Source organism: Sphaeramia orbicularis, chromosome 10 (assembly GCF_902148855.1).
Source record: "Sphaeramia orbicularis chromosome 10, fSphaOr1.1, whole genome shotgun sequence".
Taxonomy (NCBI): Eukaryota; Metazoa; Chordata; class Actinopteri; order Kurtiformes; family Apogonidae; genus Sphaeramia; species Sphaeramia orbicularis.
In genome coordinates this window covers 7,790,084-7,812,559 of record NC_043966.1, presented here as the reverse complement: position 1 = coordinate 7,812,559, position 22,476 = coordinate 7,790,084, and the positions used below count along the sequence as shown (strand labels likewise).

At 38.5% G+C, this 22,476-nt stretch overlaps 2 protein-coding genes across 3 annotated transcripts; both read left to right on the top strand.

Moving 5' to 3' along the window:
* Positions 1–1,170: 1,170 nt before the first annotated feature.
* On the top strand, positions 1,171–14,900 carry spon2b (spondin 2b, extracellular matrix protein). 2 transcript variants are annotated; one of them, XM_030145731.1, is made up of 6 exons: positions 1,171–1,275; positions 2,530–2,791; positions 4,649–4,872; positions 7,629–7,820; positions 8,736–8,922; positions 13,656–14,900. In XM_030145731.1, the coding sequence occupies exons 2-6, from the start codon at positions 2,557–2,559 to the stop codon at positions 13,832–13,834; spliced, it is 1,017 nt and encodes a 338-aa protein (XP_030001591.1). In that variant the 5' UTR covers positions 1,171–1,275; positions 2,530–2,556; the 3' UTR covers positions 13,835–14,900. The 2 variants fall into 2 exon arrangements, with proteins under 2 accessions (XP_030001591.1, XP_030001592.1); XM_030145732.1 differs by having other exon boundaries at positions 1,175–1,279.
* A 3,817-nt stretch (positions 14,901–18,717) lies between these two features.
* LOC115427535 (transmembrane emp24 domain-containing protein 11) lies at positions 18,718–21,810 on the top strand. Its single transcript, XM_030146118.1, has 5 exons — positions 18,718–18,847; positions 19,048–19,139; positions 21,075–21,200; positions 21,334–21,480; positions 21,661–21,810. Exons 1-5 carry the CDS (start codon positions 18,718–18,720, stop codon positions 21,808–21,810), a joined length of 645 nt encoding a protein of 214 aa, XP_030001978.1.
* Positions 21,811–22,476: the final 666 nt, after the last annotated feature.

Here is a 22,476-nt window from a genome sequence, read left to right as displayed (position 1 = left end):
ATGAGTCCAATGCACTGATGATATTAAGTTAGTGAATATCCGAAGCAACTGACATTGCAACAAATTTTGAGTTAAATTTACTTGGCATTTAGTGTGTTGTACTTAAAATAGCAATTCCATTCAAATCAAGCGTTTAAGTTTAATACACTCAAGTTTTCATTACTCATTACCTAAATTTTTTAAGGTAACAGGTTTACTCAAATTTTTTAAGTAAACTCAACTTATCCGGTATTACAGTGCATGCATGTGGATCTCTGCTCTTTGACAAACTGTACAACAACCTCGTCTTAGCGTTTTGAAGATTAGGATGCATGCATGGAGTGGATTAACTATGACTGAACTCCCCTTTTGGGATTAATAAAGTAATCTGAATCTGAAACACTGCCATTTTTAACATAAACCTTTAAGTAAGTAAGTAAGTAAATTTTATTTATAGAGCACTTTTCACAGACAGAGTCACAAAGTGCTTTATCAATTCAAATCAGAATCAAATTAAGTTTACAGAGACCCAACAGAATCCTTCTCCTCCTCCTTTCTCCTTCTACTCAATGAACGAACAGTCTATCTCATTGTTCTTCCAACATTTCTCTGGATGTCTGACTTCTAAGTTCCTGAAAAACACATCAAAGTAGTTGGGCAATCTTACACCGGCGATATAACTCCCTACATGAGTTGAAAAAGCAGAACAGGGTTTGGATGTAGCGGATGAGCTGCAAATCAAAAGCCTACCAATAGAGATACAGTCAGTAAAAGAGAAATATTTTTGGCTTCATTAGTCATATTTGTAAGTATAGAGAACTACAATATCACACTGTGAAATGACACTGAACCCCCAGAGCTGCTCAGGACCTCTGGCTGTGCGTATAAGACTGCTGAACACATTAGTCAGTTAATGGGCTACTTACAAAAATATAAGACAAGCAGGAGGAGAGGAGTGGGAAGCGGGAAGGGGAGCCAAAGTCAAAGGGCATGAAGGGTGGAGCAAATGAGAAGATAGTGAATCTGAGTTTAAGAGCTGGGAAAGCTGACGAGGGGAGTGGAGTAAGAGGGGGGAAAAGGGGGGTAAAGAGGGAGAGGGGGGAGAAGGGGGAAGAAAGGGGGAAGAAAGGGGGAACCTCCTCAAAGACATAAATAGGCGAAAAAGCACTTGGAGCCTCGCAGTCACTCTTCCGACAGCCACATCCAACGCTCTCCTCTCCCCTCTCCTCACCTCCAGCCCTCCTCTTCACTCATCTGCTGCAGCCCTTCATTCATCTGGAAATCTCAGCGAAATCAGTGAGTAGTTTCTACATCACGTCTATTACACAATACTCCTGTACGACGGAAGACTGCTTCTGTCAAGTGTGCACAAAATACTGTCAGTGACATGACAGATGAGGATAAGACTGCATGCAAAATAACCAGCGACAAAGTAAAAACAAAAACAATAAGAAGACATTTGAGAATGCAGTGTCTATGTTTATTATATTTATAATACCTACTGCTCTGGTGCATGTAAATAATTATGTACTGCACTTAATGCAACATATTACAATGCCATGTTACTCTGTGTATGATCTTGAACAGTAAACAAAATGCACTAAAACTATGTATGTATATACTGTATTGAATTTGAGTCCTATAGTGGAGTATTTATTTCCTCTTTATTGCCTCTTCATCAGTTTATATCACCTACGATAATATGACAGCACATTAAAATGAGGAACAGTTGTTAGAGAATTCACAAACATTCATGAGATGATGGAGGATGCAGAAGGGGTATCATGTTTTTCCTCCCTTTCTGGAGCAATAAAATATAAATGTGTGTGTGATCCTGCAGAAAAGATAAATAAATCAGATGTATTTTTTGTTGTTGTTGTTGTTTTAATTGTACATCTTTTTATGTTATTCAATCTATTTGTGTATTTTATTCTTTTATTTGGGTTTTATTTATTCTTCTGTACAACGCTGTTTTCTTTTTTGTACAGTTCTATGTCTTTTAATCTTTCCTGTATTTTATTCTTTTATTTTGGTTTTAATTATTCTTCTGTACATCACTTTGGTCCACTGCAGTTGTTTTAAAGTGCTTTGCAAATAAAGTTGGATTGCATTGGCGATGTTCAGTATTATCCTATTAAGGCTACAGCAAGAGCAACAGCTAACTAGGCATCTAAATTAATGTCAGAAGTCAGCAAATTCCACATTAACTCAGTTTGTAGGTCTAAACACTGGAAATAAATGTGCAAAAGGTTTGAAAGAAAATTTTCCCTCTGACTCATACAGTTTCGAATCCCAGCTGTCATTCTGCTGCCAAACACTTTGCCCTTTCACTAATTCTCCTTGTTAGAGCTGACAGATGTAACTGCATATCAGACTAGCACTAGACTTTAAAATGCACAAAGACAGAGGCAGTAGAGGCATGATAACAGACAGAAATTAGGTACATTCTTGAGGATAAAAATACCAGACCTCCAGAGATGGAGGCACAGAAGCAACAGAATAATACAGACGATTATCCATCTGTGTTTTTTCTACCTCTGCCTCCTTTAGATCCTTTCTCAATCACTGTTCTCTACCATGGATAACCCAAGGAGCATCCTCTTCTGCTGCCAGGCCTTTTATCGCCTGGTCCTCCTGATGCTGACACTGGGCCATGGCGTCCTTTCGATGCCTGTTCCCACTGACGTCCCCATGTGCACTGCCCCAGAAACAGCCCAGTACCGCCTCACCTTTACTGGCAAGTGGACTCAGGCAGCTTTCCCCAAGCAGTATCCTGTGTACCGCCCCCCTGCACAGTGGTCCAACCTTATTGGTAAGTGTAAAAAGAAAGACAGACAGACAGAAAGAAGAAAGAAAAGAAAGAAAGAAAGAAAGAAAGAAAGAAAGAAAGAAAGAAAGAAAGAAAGAAAGAAAGAAAGAAAGAAAGAAAGAAAGAAAGAAAGAAAGAAAGAAAGAAAGAAAATACCTATAATGTCCCACAGTTGGGAAATTTGCATTGGACAGTACAGAGCAGAATAATATGAGAAGAAAAACGTAACAGAGATTTTAGGATGGATGGATGAGAGAGAGAAAGAGAGAGAGACAGACAGACAGACAGACAGATAGATAGACACACAGAGAGACAGACAGAAAAAGACAGACAGAGACAGACAGACAGACAGATAGAGACAGACAGAGACAGACAGACAGAGACAGGCAGATAGAGACAGACAGACAGACAGAGACAGACAGACAGAGACAGGCAGATAGAGACAGACAGACAGATAGAGACAGACAGACAGAGACAGACAGATAGAGACAGGCAGATAGAGACAGACAGACAGACAGAGACAGACAGACAGAGACAGGCAGATAGAGACAGACAGACAGATAGAGACAGACAGACAGAGACAGGCAGATAGAGACAGACAGACAGATAGAGACAGACAGACAGAGACAGACAGACAGAGACAGGCAGATAGAGACAGACAGACAGATAGAGACAGACAGACAGAGACAGACAGATAGAGACAGGCAGATAGAGACAGACAGACAGATAGAGACAGACGGACAGACAGACAGACAGACAGAGACAGACAGACAGAGACAGGCAGATAGAGACAGACAGACAGACAGATAGAGACAGACAGAAAGAGACAGGCAGATAGAGACAGACAGACAGACAGATAGAGACAGAGACAGGGACAGACAGACAGAGACAGAGACAGACAGACAGACAGATAGAGACAGACAGACAGAGACAGACAGATAGAGACAGACAGACAGATAGAGACAGACAGACAGAGACAGGCAGATAGAGACAGACAGACAGATAGAGACAGAGACAGGAACAGACAGACAGAGACAGACAGACAGACAGAGACAGACAGATAGAGACAGGCAGATAGAGACAGACAGACAGATAGAGACAGAGACAGGGACAGACAGACAGAGACAGACAGATAGAGACAGAGACAGACAGACAGACAGACAGAGACAGACAGACAGATAGAGACAGACAGACAGAGACAGGCAGATAGAGACAGACAGACAGAGACAGACAGATAGAGACAGACAGACAGATAGAGACAGACGGACAGACAGACAGACAGAGACAGACAGACAGAGACAGGCAGATAGAGACAGACAGACAGATAGAGACAGACAGAAAGAGACAGGCAGATAGAGACAGACAGACAGACAGATAGAGACAGGGACAGACAGACAGAGACAGACAGACAGACAGATAGAGACAGACAGACAGAGACAGACAGATAGAGACAGAGACAGACAGACAGATAGAGACAGACAGACAGAGACAGGCAGATAGAGACAGACAGACAGATAGAGACAGAGACAGGAACAGACAGACAGACAGACAGACAGAGACAGACAGATAGAGACAGGCAGACAGATAGAGACAGACAGACAGATAGAGACAGACAGACAGACAGACAGACAGACAGACAGACAGACAGACAGACAGACAGACAGACAGACAGACAGACAGATAGACAGATAGATAGATAGATAGATAGATAGATAGATAGATAGATAGATAGATAGATAGATAGATAGATAGATAGATAGGAGCACTGGAAGCAGAGGTAGTGCAGTACTGTGGTTGTACTACTCCAGTCCTTATCTCTGCTCCTCTGTCTGGCCTCCATCCCTCTCCGTCTCCTCTTAGGGGTGACCCACAGCTCCGACTACCACATGTGGCAGCGTAATGACTTTGCCAGTAACGGAATAAGAGACTTCGCTGAGAAAGGCGAGGCCTGGACGCTCATGAAGGAAGTTGAGGCGGCGGGTGAACGCATCCAGAGTGTTTATGGGATCCTCTCGGCTCCCGCTGTTGTGGGAGGCACAGGCCAGATGAACACCGAGTTCGAGGTCTTCGCCAGGCACTCCTATGTAAGTCTAACACCTGTTTTCCAGGAGTCTAGGTCAGGTAAATGCAGATTTATAGTTTGACATGGTTAGACATTGTAAACACCATAAATTTACTACTTAGAGGGGGGCATGGAGAACAAGGTTTGGGTGTGTTTGGCTCAGTTCTTGCTTTGCTATGCATATTTAAGAGTGTTAATAGATCTGAATTGCTAGTTTGATAGACTTGAGGAGCCGGGTTATGCAGTTCACTGTCAAGGCTGTTTCCTGTTTATGTAATGACATCCAGCTATAAAACAACAAATCAGTTCCATAAACTTTTACAGCTCTGCCCCATGGAAGTCTGTATAGTTATCCTATAAATGCTACTTCACAATAACTGACAGCGTAACATGTTTTTTAATTAGGCTGAGGCGGTAAAATGGTTAATTTTCCAATAAACAAGCGAGAATAGCTGCTTCGAGTTTTCCATATGCAGAACCCTGATGAGAGATTCCTATAAAAGGTACAGCAACCTTAATTTATGCCTCTTGAAATTATGTAAAGCTCAGCAGGAATAGGCTGCTAAAGTTCCCACTCATGAGCGTCTGGGCAGGTCATAAACTTAGGGACACATCTGACCAAACACTAGATTTGGACGGAGTAAGGAGGATTTGACTCCAGAGGGTCTGGTCTGGAGGTGAGAGAAGGGGAACAGCCAGGTGGAGAAGATGTTCCCCTACACAGAACAGACTGTACAGACAGAGTTTGATAGAATCCCACTAAAAGGAGGTGAGGATGTACATAGTAGAGGTCAACCAATAGTGTTTTAACCAATAACAAATTAAACAGCTGAAAAACACTGTTGAAAATGAAACAATAACTTCATGACAAACTACATACAGGGGTTGGACAAAATAATGGAAACACCTTCACCTCAAGATGATAATGCCCCAATCCATACAGCTAGAATTGTTAAAGAATGGCATGAGGAACATTCTAATGAAGTTGAGCATCTCGTATGGCCGGCACAGTCCCCAGACCTCAACATTATTGAGCATTTATGGTCAGTTTTAGAGATTCAAGTAAGACGTCGATTTCCACCGCCATCGTCTGTAAAAGAGTTGGAGGGTATTCTAACTGAAGAATGGCTTAAAATTCCTTTGGAAACAATTCACAAGTTGTATGAATCAATACCTCGGAGAATTGAGACTGTAATTGCCGCAAAAGGCGGACCTACACCATATTAAATTATATTTTGTTGATTTTTTAAGGTGTTTCCATTATTTTGTCCAACCCCTGTAGCTGTTGAACTGAATATCAAAGTCAAAATAATAAATACCTAAATGTAGGGATGTCCGATGATGTTGGCCCGCCGATATTATGGCCCGATATTGGCATAAAAATATAATATCGATGAATTTCGTTATCGTTTTTTTTTGCCTATCATTAAAACAGATAAAATAATGTCTTGATTTCGCCAGCATTTACCGACGCGTAAATGAAGCATTGTTTGTAGCTGAAAGAAATGTGCAGTTTTCAAAATTGTACAGTAGAGTTGCCACACTGTAATAGACTCATGGAGGGAGGGAGAGAAAATAAATAAACATGGCATTTTTTCCACAACTTAAGTTGAAGTATGTATTCTTTGCACAGACAGTGTTTACATTTTGAAAGCCTTGTTGCATTTGAGAATGCATCCAATGGGGCATCACAACAAAATTAGGCATGATGTGTTGATTCCATGACAGGAGATATGTGATGTTACCTAAAATCAGTTTAATATCCAACATATATCTGCAGCGGTATCGGTAGATATCGGAATCGGAAATTAAGCGTTGGACAATATCAGCATATCGGTTTTTGGCAAAAAAGCCAATATCAGACATCCCTACCTAAATGAATATACTGATCAATAAATAAATCTCTCTCATTGAACATCAAACTGAAAGTAATTAATCGATAAATATAACTATAACTATGACTAGCGCGTTGACCACAGGTTCTAGATTTGTGAGTTTTTATGCTGTTGTGTATTCGTGCATGCTGTACCACATTTGTCCAGCAGTCACCGCCAAAGCGTTCTGGGCATAGCAACGTAATTGCAAGGCTATTGTATTCAAAAATTACTAATATCTCCCAAAAAATTGGTCCTATCAACTTGCTGTTTTCGCTAGTCTCTTCCTTGACCAAAAATACATAAATATGCCAAACTGCAGCAGTCAGCTCTTTCCGGATTTTGTGTGAATCCCTGGACACACACACACGCACACAGAGGTCACTTGTTTTTTATGATATAGAAATATTATAATAAACTTACTGACAAATCATAGCTAATTCTTGATGGGATTTTTATTTTCTGAGGTTTTATTTATACTCAAAGTCAGTTATTCCACTGGTTTTAGCTAAGGGACACTATGAGAGCCAAACATTGCTCATACTGCACAGCACTGATTAGTCATTTGAACACAATCTGTCTATGTCAAAAGAATTTGGCTAATCAAGTCTTTACCCATGATGCAACTCCAATGGGAAACAACGATCTCTAAGACTTCTATCACCACTACCTTTAAGAAGTAAAGTTCTACAAAAGCTAAAACATTCTTCACTAACAAAGACAAGCCTTAAAATATCTTGAACTGCGGCTTGAAATGTTCCTTTTCTTTTTTCCACTCTGTTCCACTGTCCCCGGTCCTCATCTCTCACTCTGCACTTCCTCCTCATTTTTCTTTCTTTCTTTCTTTCTTCTATCTACGCTCCATTTATTTCCACCCGCTTCCCTTCCTCCTCTCCATCTTCAGTTGTCCTTTATCGTGCGCATCGTTCCCAGTCCAGACTGGTTTGTGGGCGTCGACACTGTTGACCTGTGCGATGGCGACCACTGGAAAGAGAATGTGTCGCTGGATCTTTACCCGTATGATGCAGGAACTGACAGCGGCTTCACCTTCTCTTCACCCAACTTTGAGACCATCCCCCAGGACAAAATCACACAGGTGGGTCTGACTTCTGCCAAATACAAAAACCTCCTAAATAACAGTGTCTGTAAGTTGTGATTTGTCTGTAAAACTTGCATTCATGGGTAAATTTAAGTCACTGGAATAATCCAAAAATCTGAATATATATGCAACACTTTAAGATTCTTATATTTTTTTAAATCGATGAGGATTTTTATTCCATAAACTCTTTGGAATTAATCATAGGCCATTTCTATACAGTAAAACTAAAAAAATCACATCCAAATTTGTTGACAAAAAATAAGGATAAAGAAAGAAACTCAAGGACCCCCAAAACCAAAAGTCACACAGCGGTCCTGGAGGTGCTGCAGCTCAATGTAGCGATCCTGCTGTGGCGTGGTCACACGTGCTCGTCCAGGGCGAGGTCTGTCTGCAGTTGAGCCAGTTTCTTCATGCCTCTGTTGCATCCTGACTATGGTGGACACATTGCATCCAAAACGGCGCGCCACCTGCCGAGCAGAGATTCCGGCCTCCAGGAGTCCCATAGCATGGCATCTTTGGTCACGTGTCAGTCTGGGCATCGCTGAGTTATTGCAAATGATTTTGGTGCTTTTCAGCTTGCCTTTATATACAGAACATGAGCACTCCTTAACTGACCACAATTCCTTAAGTTGAGCAGTTCATTGCTGAGCAATGAGAAAAACAAGTCTTATGAACGCAGACAAGTTCATTCAAGCGTGACAATAGCTCAACCCATCTCAGGTTGTTAAGAAATTGTCTGGGATTATCTTATACAGGTGAAACTGAAACATATTGATGCAGCTCAGGAACAATAAAACACATTCAAGTGTTGCGTTTTCATTGGCACTGAGTATATAAACACACAAGTTGTCTAAATGCATCTCCTCTAAAACCTTTTACTCATAATTCTTCCATGTTTTGCCCCTTCTGTAGATCACCTCTTCCTTCCCCAGCCATCCTGCTAACTCCTTCTACTATCCTCGTCTGAAGCACCTCCCACCAATCGCCAAGCTAAAGCTAACTAAGATAAAGAAGACTAATCAGATCATCAGTCTGCCAGTGGAGCCCACACAATCCAACCAACTTCCAACTGGAAATGAGATCGAAGACAAGCTCATAAGTAAGTCCGAAGCTGCAGGGTATTTTCATATTTCTGCTTTCACACTGAGCAAAAGATGAATTAGTACAGAACTGTGTTACATATAATTAAGCATCAGATAGTAACATAAGTACAGTACGTCTAGTTAGGTATGAAAAATTAACATGTGACTTTTAGATGAGTATACGTAACTAAATGAGCCCAATTTACCGCTTAGTCCACTAAGAAAGACAGTAGGATAGAAAAAAAAAAAAAAAGGTGAATGGACCTTTAATTACAATTCTTTCATCAATCAATGACTGGCTGCACCAATTTAATATGGGTGTTGTGCAAGATTCAAAGTGTTTATTGTCCTATGCACAGAGAGGAAACATGTTCCTTGTACGATGAAATTTTTGCTTTGCTGTCCACAGAATGCCAAACATATAATAAAAACAACTATAAATAGATAAAAATTTTAAAATATAGAAAAAGATAGATAAATGTAATAAATGCAAATGGTACAATTCTGTCTGTGCAACTGAAAATGTAAACAGGTAACTACAGTTATTATAATTATTTAACTACACTGGAACTGACACTACGTCTTTTTATATCTGCAACAATAAATAAACCAATTTAATGATAAAATGACTATACAATATCTATATATATCTACATCTATATCTATATCTATATCTATATCTATATATATATATATATATATATATATATATATATATATATATATATAAATAAATGTACTACTGTCTGTTGCAGCTACTAAGCCTGCAACACAGTGGTACTGGGTCTATTGCTGACTCGTATGAAAGCATTTGGGAACTATTACAGGCCACCTACAGACTCAATTACTTCCAACCGAAACCCAGGGAAACCATGCAAGAGCAGGACATCCATCAGAAAAGGCCAGGGTCACATCTGGAGCAGTGAAAAAGTATGAGGACGAGAGACAGAGGAAAAAGAACTGCATTTTAAATGGAAATTATGTACAGCAGTGTTTGGGTTGTGACCCCAAATGGGATGCAGACACGTACATTTTAAGAAAATTTCAGTCGATTACATGAAGTGGTTTACTTAATAGTGGTTCCCAGCTTGTTAGGGTTTAAGACTTCTTGTTAAACAGAAGTGTGGTGACAGTAAAAAACAGGCTGCAAACAAGAGAGGGAAGGCAGCTTGGAAAAATGAAGGTAATTAGAGTCAAACAATGCATCAGTCAGATAACCTGTACTGAAGAAAATACCCTTTAACAAATATGTAAATCAACACAGAAACTCTGAACAGACAACTTGATGAGGGGAAAGTTTTTTGAGCGGAAAAGGGAACCGATAGCGTGTCAACCTGGCAGCGAACCTGACAGGGCTGCAGTCGGATTCAGTGTTCAGGGTGACTGTAAGGGTTTGACTCAGCATCACAGACAACAAACCCGTTCCCCTGACTACGCATCAACAAACAACAGCAAGGGGCCAAGAATCTGCTGGGGTTTCCTGCCTTGGTCCTGAAGCGCCATCTCAAACCCCCACCCCCACCCCCCACCCCGCCCGTCTCCATCTGGTTATCTCGCCCTCTTTTAATTTATCTTCCCATCTCTTATATGCTTATATGCCACGCAACCGACACTGAAAAGTGTTTTTTCTTTATTTAACTCTAGAAATCACCTGCCCCTCGATATATGACACTAATGAGAGTAAAATAACATAAAGGAGCTTTGCATCATTCATCCTTTTTCCATATTGTGCTGTCCTTTTGACTTTAATGGATGCACAAGATGAAGGGAGATGTCAAAATCAGCCTACACTTGACTTGCATGTTCCACCTCTACATCTGTCCATCCATCCATGCAGCTTCCGTACCGCCTCCCATCCTTCTGCTTTTCTACTCATCAGAGCCTGTGATACAGATCAGCTGTTTACAACAAGGTTGGCTGAGGTAGCCCGGCAAGTACATCACGTTTTGTACAGAGAGAAAAAAAAAAGGCGAACATTGCATAAGTAGGCTTCTGAGGTCAGCGGTTCATCAATAGTAGGAGGAAAATTATGAAAAGGTATAGACTGTATTTGACAAACGCACCTAGTTTTTGGACTGCCATTTTGTAGAGTTTGCCATGTTGGCTTTTTGGACCCAGAAATGACTTTATTTGAAAAAAGGAAGGACAAGGGGTGATGTTAAATACAAATGTACCGACTCAGTAAAATATCAAACTTCACCGCAACTAATTTTGAAAATGTGTTAAGTAAAAATAAGCTTTATTCCACAAACAAAAGCTCTGAAAGTCCAATGCTGCAGCTGAATGAGCTTCTGAACCTGTCAATCACAGCCGTTTATATCAGGGGTGTCAAACTCATTTCAGTTCACGGGCCAAATTCAGCCCAGTTTGATCTTGAGTGGGCCAGACCAGTGAAATAATAACAGTGAAAAAAGTAAAATTACATTATGATCAGGTTTACATCTACAAAGTTTCCTTAAAACTCTGAATAACATGAACAACTTGAATTGTCTTAAGAAAAACAAGTGCAATTTTAACATTTTAATAATATTCTGCCTCGGTTTATCAGTTTATCATTTACACAAGTGCGTTACAATCACACAAAACATTGAGTAACAGGCAGAATATTGGTCAAATTGCTTTTACTTTTCTTAAGACATTTCTGTTTGCTCATATTTGTTCAGGTTGTTCACGTTTTTTGTAAAAGTATAGTTTGGTAATGTAAACACTTTGATGTAATTTTACTTTTTTACACCAAAAAACGCAAAGACAGAATTTGGGGTTGTCATTATTTATAGGTTATTATGATAATATTTTACTGATTCTGACCCACTTGAAATCTAATTGGACTGTATGTGTCTGTATGTGGAACCTGAATTAAAATGATTTTGACACCACTGATTGTTAATATCTTCAGTGTCATTTTTGCATTTCACAAATTCATCCCAGGGGCCAGATTGGACCCTTTGGCGGGCCGGATTTGGCCCCCAGGACGCATGTTTGACACCTGTGCTTTATATGTACAATCAGAACCACCAGAGGATCCAAATTAAATAAATGAGATCAGAAAGACTCCTGGAAAAAAACAATCGACTTTGTACTTTTAGACAGAGATTCCATGTAAGTCTGTGGGTCTATGGTCAGCCTCTAGTGGTCATCAGCAGTATTGCACTTCACTTTGGAGCCACAGTATTAGAACCTCCCTTGTGAAAAGTTCAAATCAGGGTGCTGAAGCTACCTGGGTCCAAATCTGACCCCTCTCTCCCCCCTGGGTATCTAATCAAACCAATAATGCTGAAGTAACTAAAGTCAATTTACCTGTATTTCTACTGACATTAATTTTAGCAACAAACAAAATGTTCATACATCACCTTGAAATCACTGAGTTCTAGCACTGATCACTTTGAAGCAGAAGAAAAAAATAAATAGCAACTAGGAAAGAACTTCAAAACAAGAAATTAAGTGTTCATTAAAAGCTGTAAATGCACATGTAGCATTTATCGGATTTCTCCATTTTCCTTCCAACCAAGAAAATCTCCTGTCCTAGCACTGTCAGACATTCTATTTTAAACATATTAATAAGGTTTTTCCCAGGATTATCACAGATTTTCCCAAGAAAATCTCTGGACCTGCTGCGGTGGTCCTGCCTCTCTCCTGCCTTTATCATCATCACTCACTTATCCTCAACTGCATCCATGTGTCTCCCCCTACTCCCTCCGTCTCTATGTCTATCGCTTTCTCTTTTTCTCTTTCGTTACCCTCTCTCTTTAACCCCAACTGGTCAAGGCAGACGTCCATCCTCCAGGAGTCTGGGTCTGCTCGAGGTTTCTGCTGTTAAAGGGAAGTTTTTCCTTCCACTGTCACCAGTCACAAGTGTTTGCTCCTGGAGGATTCTGTTGGGTTTCTGTAAATTGGCTTAGAGTCTGGTTTTGACCAATTCTATATATCAAGTGTCATGAGATAACTTTTTGTTATGATCTGGCGCCATATAAATAAAAATTTGATTGATCAAGTGATTTGATTGGTTTTCTCCTGTAAGTCGCTTTGGAAAAAAGCGTCTGCCAAATGCATAAATGTAAATGTAAAAGGCAAACTACTACATAGTGCCATGATCTAGTGATTTTCTTTCTAATCACACTTGCTGTATATTATTAACCCTTTCAATTGAGATTTTCTTTCCTGAGTGTTTTTATTCCTCTTCAGGCATGAAAAAAAAATGCGATTGAAATGGTTTTTTGTGAACCTATTTTTCATGGAGTTGCAAAAATGTCTACTCAGCTGGACACCATGTGTTTAATTTTAGAAGCAAAGAAACATGTATTTACTGATACACTGTGTGAAAACTATGAAATAATTTCTTAAATGTTGTTAATCTGATGTTTTGTCACATTTTAACATACTTTATGGAGATTATATGCAAAAAAAACAACAAAAAATTAATGCTAATGACAGTCTAACAACAATAACAACCGCCTGATTTATACTCAAACATGTTAGTGCAGATCAGGTTTATCAAGAACAGCACAGTTACAGTAATGGTATGAATTGCAGTGTATGAGATTATGCATTGGCGTCCACTGTGTTGGCTGATATGGAACTAAAACAATAAAATCCTTGAAAATACGATAAGAGAACAGCTGTACAATAGCTGTCCCCTGTAGTGACCACTATGCATGAAAGGGTTAAAACTAAATATGCACATGCAAAACTCTTGCAGCTGATCAGAAGATTATATTATGGCTGATGTTTATGTGACATTCTCTGTGTGCAGATACGCCTCTGGACTGTGAGGTGTCCGTGTGGTCTCCCTGGGGCTTGTGCAAAGGCAAGTGTGGAGATTCAGGCGTGCAGCACCGCACACGCTACATCCTAATGCACCCGGCCAACAACGGAGCAGCCTGTCCCCTGCTGGAGGAGGAGAGGAAGTGCTTCCCGGACAACTGTTTATGACTAGGCCAGGAAAGAAGGGAGAAGAAAGAGAGGAAGGAGAAGAGGAAGAAGGACAGGAAATCCAGAAAAGGGAGAAGAGGACGCAAACGGAGCAAAAACAGTAAAAGGTCTGCTGTGTATTTACACCAGGCGTAAAAATGATCTTCTCTTTCACTCCCTCCTTTAATGATTGCACCTTTGTCAAAATGAAATGACTGATTTTATTAACAGATGAATTAAAATGAAAGAAAGACACTCGGAAGGAAGTTGTAAAAGCAGACTGTTCACTATTAAATCTGACAGTTCTGAAAGGTGTAGTGTGGCGAAATTGCTATTAGACACTGATTCAGATTTGACAGGTTATTTTGTCTTAGGAGAGAATGTGACTGATTAAAAAATTTGCATTTACTGCAAACACATTTCCCATTTCACGTTGGTTTGTTCACAAGGGATTATAACTCCAGGGAGCTTCCATTCAGTGGATCTGAAAAATAAATCCCTATAAATGATTCTTAAGATCTAAAATCCACATATCCATGAAATACTTAACAGAAAAATGTTAATAATACTAGAGGAGACACAGGGGAAATTGCAATGCCTCGGTGGCTCCATTAACGAAGTCTGTACGACTAGAAAAGTGAGTCAGGCAGAAATATTCACAGTAGCTCTGACTCTTTAATGCCCAGCTACGTTTGCCTCCTGATTGAAACGGTACAGCCTTCTGGTCAACATAAAATGAACAATTCTCCTAATGAAACATTTTTGATTTTTCTTTCTAACCCCTCTGATTGTACGGTGACCCCTCACATTTGTCTTGAGACTTTATCTTGAGAGTTTTGAGGTGTACAACCACTGCTCTAAACTACACCACCTTCTACACTTTTCCAGAGGCATTGTGGTTGTTTCCTAAAGGTACAAAATATATTTATTGACAGGATTTTAACCTGTTGTGTACAGTATATCAGACCTGAGAGGAGTATTTTATATTCTCCTGTGATATTTAGATGTGATGTGTTTGTTATGAAATACATGTTTGTAAAAAAAAAAAAAAAAAAAAAATGGAAAAAGAAAATTGTATGTTTTCTGTATGGACAATAAAGTGTAAATAAAACAGTAAAGGCCGTCTGTTATTGTTTGGGTCTTAGTTATGCGTTATTTTAGCACAGTGTTTTTCAACCTTGGGGTCGGGACCCCACGTGGGGTCGCCTGGAAATTCAAATGGGGTGGCCTGAAATTTCTAGTAATTGATAAAAATAAAAACTTAGTAATAAAAAATATATGGTGAGCTGAGAGAGACAATCACAATATATAAAAGGCATGACAAACTGTGAAGCTGAAACTGCAGCACTGTGGTTCTGTTTATCTGTCAAATGTTCATTGTGGTCAGTTTCAGATGCTGCAGCTCTTTCAAAATTTATAGTTTGAGTTCTTGTTTGTTCAGTATTAATTGTCAGCCTTGTAAATCACAGCTGGACTGACTGTACATATCCTGACCAAGGAAAATCCAAGTCTCACTTTGTGCAGTAATCTACACCTTGCTTTTCTGCCTCTGTACACAATAATATACATCATATAGCCTAAATGTCGTCTAAAATTAACATTTATTTGCAACATAGTATAGCAAACTATTACATGACCAAAACCAAATTAATTTTAGCAAAAAAAAATAAGTGGGGTCACCAGAAATTTGTGATGTTAAAATGCCAAAAAAGTTTGGGAACCACTGTTATAGCATCTGGACGACACCTTGTTCAGTTATAGATGACATTAAAACTACATTAAAGTGCGTCCACATGTGTTTTCAGAGGTGGAAGCTGTTAAATAGATATAGAGGAAACACGAATGCATGAATCTCATAAGCACAAGATGCACTTTCTCATAATAAAGTATATTCTGTTATATGGAAGTCACCATAACAGACTCCTTCAGTGCCTTCGCTCAGTACAATGTATGACCATTTAATCTGAAACACACATTTGGGCTTACTTACAATGGAGCTCCCATGGTGATATTACTAACAGTGAGGCTGAAGGATCAAATTGAGTGCAGAGAGAACTGCTTTCACCTGACTGACCTGTGTTCAAACCCCCGTATTGGCTTGGATCTGCTCTGATGAAGTGTTGCTCATAAAAGGGATAAAGGCGCTCACCAACTATTTAAAATAGTTCACCAAATGTTGATTTAGATCACGAAGCCTTGAAATCGCGCAGGGCTCATTTCATGTTGGTACGTCACTGCTGTACAGTGTAGCACGTCCCAGTGTGAGGTGAAAGTCAGCTTTAATAGATAGAACGGATACTATAAACTGACAATGACCTCTTTTCTGAATGAGCCCAAAAGAAAGCACGCTTTAAAACAATCAATGACTACGTAAGTGAATGTTATTATATGTAAAATAGACAAAGTCACATGCGCTGTCATCTGTATTTCTTTCCCAAGTAACATAGAAACCATCGTGAAGATAACACGCTGAATAGCAATAAGCACCAAACATCTGGAGTGTGATTGGCTACTTTCCTTCTTGAATAACAAGGGAGAGGAAAATTACTGAGATACAGAATCAGGAGAAACAGCAGAGGAGCAGATGCAGTTCTTGGCTTTAACAGCTGTTTCATCAGCTAAGTCTGCGAGATGTTATGGTGAAGTATAAACTCAGGTTGGTATATGATGAACAATGTATTAGTGTGTTTATTACAGAAGTGGCTTAAAACACAGCCTACTATTTCAAGGACAGAACAGCGAGACATACTGACTTCGTATTGAAACTTGTGCAGGGCCAGGAGATGTGATACTTTGCTTCCGTTGAGGGATGACAACTTCTGCAGATGCTAAATATGAGGGGGCTGATTATTCTGTGTGTGGAGGGAGAGGGGGTTTACTTTATAAGGTGACCTCATCTAAAGTAAGTATATGGCATCAATCCTATGTCACAATTTAGATTACATTTTCCACAGGAAGTTGGAGAGGGCGTTATATTGTAGTCACAAAGTAGAGGATGTAGATTTTAGGAGGTCAACATCATATTTTTAACATAAAAATAATAAAAACTAGAATTACTGCTCTGTGATTGTAAGCTTCAGTGAGGAAGTCAAGTTCCAGTTTGCATTCAAGTCTGTATAAAGTCATACACTGGAAAAAATCCAAATATTACCAAGTGTATTTTTCTCATTTCTAGTCAAAATATGTCATCACACTCCATTGGCAGATTTTTTTTTTTTTGCTTGAATTAAGCAAAAAAAAAAAAAAAAAAAAACAATCTGCCAATGGAATAAGTGAAAACTTTCCTGGTAAGATTTCTTGAAATAAGATTTTCAAGATCTATAGTCTAAAAATAAGTTCTTATATCTCACTGAAAAGTTACTTTTTATGTGATTATGTCTTTTTTTTAATTGTGATGAGATATTTTGACTAGAAATGAGAAAAATACACTTGGTAAGATTTTGAATTTTTCCAGTGATATATGTCATCAGGACTTTTATAATCTGAATTAAATGTATTTTATGGTGAAATGGAGGTCATAACTTTACTGACATGTACACTACAAACAAAAAGTTAAGGATATTTCTTTTTTTGTTTGTCATTTTTGCCAGTTGTAAATAAAACTATGTCTGGTCATTTAAAAAAAAGTGTCTCAATTCAATTCACACACAAAAAAGTAAAAAGTGCTGTGCAAGAATCCCAACTGAAAAAAAGAATGGCCCAAAAATTTTAAATATCCTTAACTTTTTGTTTGTAGTGTACATGGAGGTAAAGAAGTTGTAGTGATAATTTCCATTATGATGTCACAGTCTTTCACAGTGATCTTAAACAACAAAATCTAAGTCAGTTCACCTCTGAATCCAACTTATGGCAAATTTTAAGAAGGGTGTTCCTGAGATATCACGCTCTAAAAACAAGGGAAGGTAGAGGTGGTCAATAAAACAATGAATAACTATCAAAATCCAGTTTTACGTTAATTTTGTTTACTGTCAACTAAAACATTTACTTTTTTTTTGTCTTCCTTCTGTATGTCCAAATTTGCTACATGTTCTTAAAAAAGAAAGAATAAAAAGAAAATGTTAAATAGAAACTGTAAAGTGAATTAATCTTCATGTCTCTACTTGTAACGCAATGTGCTATGTTTTGTTATTGTAACGTTTCCATTCTGTGATGGATCAGACAAACACTAGTTTTGAAAATATGCAACTGTTGATATTATAGATAGTTGTAATCAAATTTTTGAAAGCATTTTCAAAATAGAAGGGAGTTAGATTTATCTGGCTGCCCATACTAACTGATGAAAACATAACTGTGTGTAGCAACATAGAAAACTGAGAATGAAGTACGCTGAGATGCAGAATTATTGTGCAATTAAAATGGTAGGTTAGGTATGTTCAGGTATGTTTAGGCATAGGTTTATTTCATATTGTGCACTGTATCTTGGTAAAAGCAGTGATTTATTCCTTCCAGAACTACATATGAAACTTCAGTACAGGTGCCTGATTCAAGTGCAACAAAACAACAAAATCAAAGCTCAAAGATAAAAATTTTTATACTAACTGGAAGATTATTCTAAGTAAGATATAAGCAAAAACTACAGCTAAAGGTGCTGCTTTTTGACATAAGTTTGTAAGAGCAGCCAGCCCGTTTATCACTAGTATTAGCAGCTTTTCTATTGGCTCCCAGGTTAACCAGTCACAAAACCAGACGAATGACTCGTCACACAAAGCAGCATCTGTCACTTTCACACGTCCAAACTTTGTCAGCTGCTCACTTTAAATGTTTGCTTAAAGGACATAAGCGCTTGGATTTTACAACTTCATTTAATATTTGAAGATTTACAAATAAGGCTATTTGAAAAACAGGGAAAAACATTTGCTTTTTGTGCTGTGTACTGTGAGTTAATAGGTCACTGGTAACTGAGAATGGGTTTGCGAGCCACTGCCTTCCTCCTTCAGACTTACCTGATCCTGGCAGCAGCCATGTATTTTGATCTTGGAGAGCAGGAGGAAAAATGCATCATTGAGGAGATTCCTGAGGACATGCTCGTGACTGGTGAGTCCTGTAGAAGAAACATTACACCTGAGCCTCGTTCATAATATTACTAATACACACAGAGCCTGAGGTACAAATATAAATACTGTTGTCACACATTAATGCTACATGGTTTTTTCTTTTTGTGAGCTCATCCATCATAGTCCATTACACTCAGAGTACACAGTGTCTGTTTCTACTCCTGTGTTGCTTATCTTAAGGTTATTTCTTACTGGAGCCCTGGGATGTAAAGGCTTTCTCCCACTCCCCTCACCTCGGTGTCACTGTGACAATCAGAGACCCGAACCACGAGGTAATGGATTCAGCTTCGTCACCAAACCTGCATCAAACACACTAATGTGTAATGAAACAGTTGGCAATGTAACATGTATTAAAAGAGTGATATTTTGCTTTTTTAAATGGAATTATGCATTTTAAAACATTTCCCTGTGGTCGACATAAACTGTAAATGTTATGCTTGGGTCTGAATTCTTCATTAATTCAACTCCACAGGTCCATCTTCAACCCTATTTCTGAGTAATGACACCAGAAAGGTGGTTTTGAGCGCTGGCCCTTTAAATGCAAATGAGCCACTTCAGGTCCCACCCCCTCCAGGTTGTTGAGCGTGCTGCTCTGTCTCGTTTAGCCACTTGAGTTTGTTAATACAACCAACGACTGAACATTTTAGGTAATCAGCTCAAAGTTTGGACATATTTACCTCCGCCAAGGAGGTTATGTTTTTGCCAGGGTTTGTTTGTTTGTTTGTCTGTCCGTTAGTGTGCAACATAACTCAAAAAGTTATGGACAGATTTTGATGAAATTTTCAGGGTTTGTTGGAAATGGGATAAGGAAGAAATGATTAAATTTTGGTGGTGATCGGGGGTGGGGGGGCCCACATGGGGGGCCCATTTCCAACAAACCCTGAAAATTTCATCAAAATCTGTCCATAACTTTTTGAGTTATGTTGCACACTAACGGACAGACAAACAGACAGACAGACAAACAAACAAACCCTGGCAAAAGCATAACCTCCTTGGCATGGGGGGGCCCATGGGGGGGGGGGGCACTGATCAGCCTTGGCGGAGGTGTGCGCTCTCCGAGTGCTTCTAGTTTCAGTATGGACTACAACCGCTACTGCTGATAAACAACACTGGGTTACAAAAAAATGTTTTTTGCAAGTTGTCTAGGTTTTTTCAGCTGAATTAGGACCATTTTGCACCACTAAATCCAAAAATGACATCTGTTTTTCTCAATCAGGTCAGGTTTTTTTGCTAATTTGATTTTGAAAAAATTGATCTTCTCACAAAATATAATAATTAATACCAAAATAAGATTGGTAAGCACACTTTATGAAACTTGTGACTTGATTCCTGTTAGGTACAATGGTGTATTCACCGCAGATGTAGCAGAATACATCAGACTTATTTTTGCAAGATCTTCTAGTCGAAGCCGTTTCATTCCCCTGTAATATTAAAAAAAAACATTAATCATAAATTGGCAAAAGTAAAATCTTCAGAACTTGTTTATTGCAAGAAATATGAAAGAATTTTGTATCATATGATGTGAAAATGCCCATAAATGTAAGCAAAAATGTTAAAAAGCCAATATGTAGCATAGTTCAGAAAGTTAACCTGATTGAGTAAAATTAATGTAATTTTTAGATTCAGCACACCAAAATTATCCTAAATCAGCTCAAAAAACTTAAACAATAAATTTGATGTTGACCAGTGCAATTATGTCGTACTCAGAGAAATGTTTATCGGAAGTCTGGACCTTATATGTGCAAATGTCGTGATGTAACTAGTTCTAAAGCGTAACAAATTAAGAAAGCATTAATTTTTTTTTTTTTTTTTGCCAAATAAATATAAAGATAGCTTTGCAGCACCTGGAGGGTTCAAATTCAAACTTTTTGAAGTATTAGGATCCAAATACACAAGTAAATGAACCAAAGACTAATAAAGGTGGGTTCAGCTAAATATGACCCCTTTAACAGTGACTTTTAATGCAATATATCACAAATGCATGGAGTGTCCAAAACTTTTTTCCACTGCTGTGTCACCAAACACACCCAGCAACCTTTAGTGATTATATAATTACAGAGATTAATTGAAGAGCTCAACCCAAAAATAAAATAAAAAAATATATAAAAAGTGTGAATTCTTCAACTTAATTACTTGATACCAGAACAAACAGTGAAAGTGCCAACATCTGTCCCTGTCTAACATTTACATTCTTCTTTTTGTTTTAGGTTGTGACGACCAAACGTTACGGTAAATTTGGTAAAGTCACCTTCACAGCTCACGCCTCTGGTCAACACTACCTTTGCTTCCAAACCAATTCCACAAGGTTCTCTGTCTTTGCCAAAGAGCGGCTGGTGAGACCTGTGGACAAAAATGTGGATTATAATGAACACCGGGAATACTTTACTCGTTGATGACAATTTTTTGCTCAAATTAATCATCGAATGTTGACATCTTTGTCCTTGTTTTTTCTATTTTGTTGTACAGAAGCTACATTTGGACGTTCAGATGGGAGAGCATGCAATTGACCGAAACACTGACAAAACCCAAGACAACATGGAGATTCTGGAGAACAGCCTCAGTCACCTCATAGATCAGATGATGTACATCATCAGGCAGCAGGAATACCAGAGGGTACATCAGCATTAGTATTAGATTTTACCCTGCTAATAACAATTATATTTCATGATCAACATCCATCTTTTCTAATGCTACCGATTCTACAACCAAATATGCAAATCCCCACTCATCTGTGAAACAACTATAGGATGATTTAATTTCTCAGCTTCATTTCTGTTTCCTCCTTTCATTTAGGAAAAAGAAGAGACATTTCGAGAGATTAGCGAGGACACCAACAGTAAAGTCCTGTGGTGGGCTGTGGTGCAGACCTCCATCTTACTGTCAGTCGGGTTCTGGCAAATGAAACGACTCAAAGATTTCTTCATTGCCAAGAAACTGGTCTGATGGAAACCTGCAGCATGTTACCTGTGTGTTGACCTTCACACAACTGCCCTTGTGTTATGGATCTTTTATACTCAAATACTTAAACATACACATGACATTTTGTGACATAAAAATAGAATACTGGCAAATGTGTGTATATAAAAAAAATAAAAAAGATTCGTTTTCATTTTTTTTCTACTTCTATTTTTCTTCTGTAATCTTCTGTTGTGCAATGTCTGAGATAATCATTCAACACCTAAAATCTACAAAAAAGTCAAACACATGATGTTTTGTTGGGTTCCCTGTTTGAAAATGGGATGCATCATTTATGCTTATACAATGTCACAATAAATGTCAACATTTATTTCCGTCTGTAGTCGCATTCAGTTTTATAATAATAATGGATTAAATTTATATAGCGCTTTTCTATTTATTTTATTTTATTTATTTATTTAACCTTTATTTAACCAGGAAAAGGATCCCATTGAGATTAAGAACCTCTTTTTCAAGGGAGTCCTGGCCAAGAGACAGCATGAAACACAACACATAGTTACAACATACAATTACCTCATACAGTTACAACAAACAATAATTTACAGGACAATTCAACCTATGAAAAACACGTGCAAGTCATCGAGTTCTTCTCCAGCACTTTGAGTTTGGATTTAAAAGCATTCAGGGAGATCA

Excerpts from the sequence above, each read along its gene's own strand:
- spon2b (XM_030145731.1), top strand. The coding sequence starts at position 2,557 with ATGGATAACCCAAGGAGCATCCTCTTCTGCTGCCAGGCCTTTTATCGC. Across the intron at positions 4,873-7,628 it reads TCTTCGCCAGGCACTCCTAT|TTGTCCTTTATCGTGCGCAT; the intron begins GTAAGTCTAACA and ends CTCCATCTTCAG. Across the intron at positions 8,923-13,655 it reads GATCGAAGACAAGCTCATAA|ATACGCCTCTGGACTGTGAG; the intron begins GTAAGTCCGAAG and ends CTCTGTGTGCAG.
- LOC115427535 (XM_030146118.1), top strand. The coding sequence starts at position 18,718 with ATGGGTTTGCGAGCCACTGCCTTCCTCCTTCAGACTTACCTGATCCTG. Across the intron at positions 19,140-21,074 it reads TCAGAGACCCGAACCACGAG|GTTGTGACGACCAAACGTTA; the intron begins GTAATGGATTCA and ends TTTTTGTTTTAG. Across the intron at positions 21,481-21,660 it reads GGCAGCAGGAATACCAGAGG|GAAAAAGAAGAGACATTTCG; the intron begins GTACATCAGCAT and ends CCTTTCATTTAG.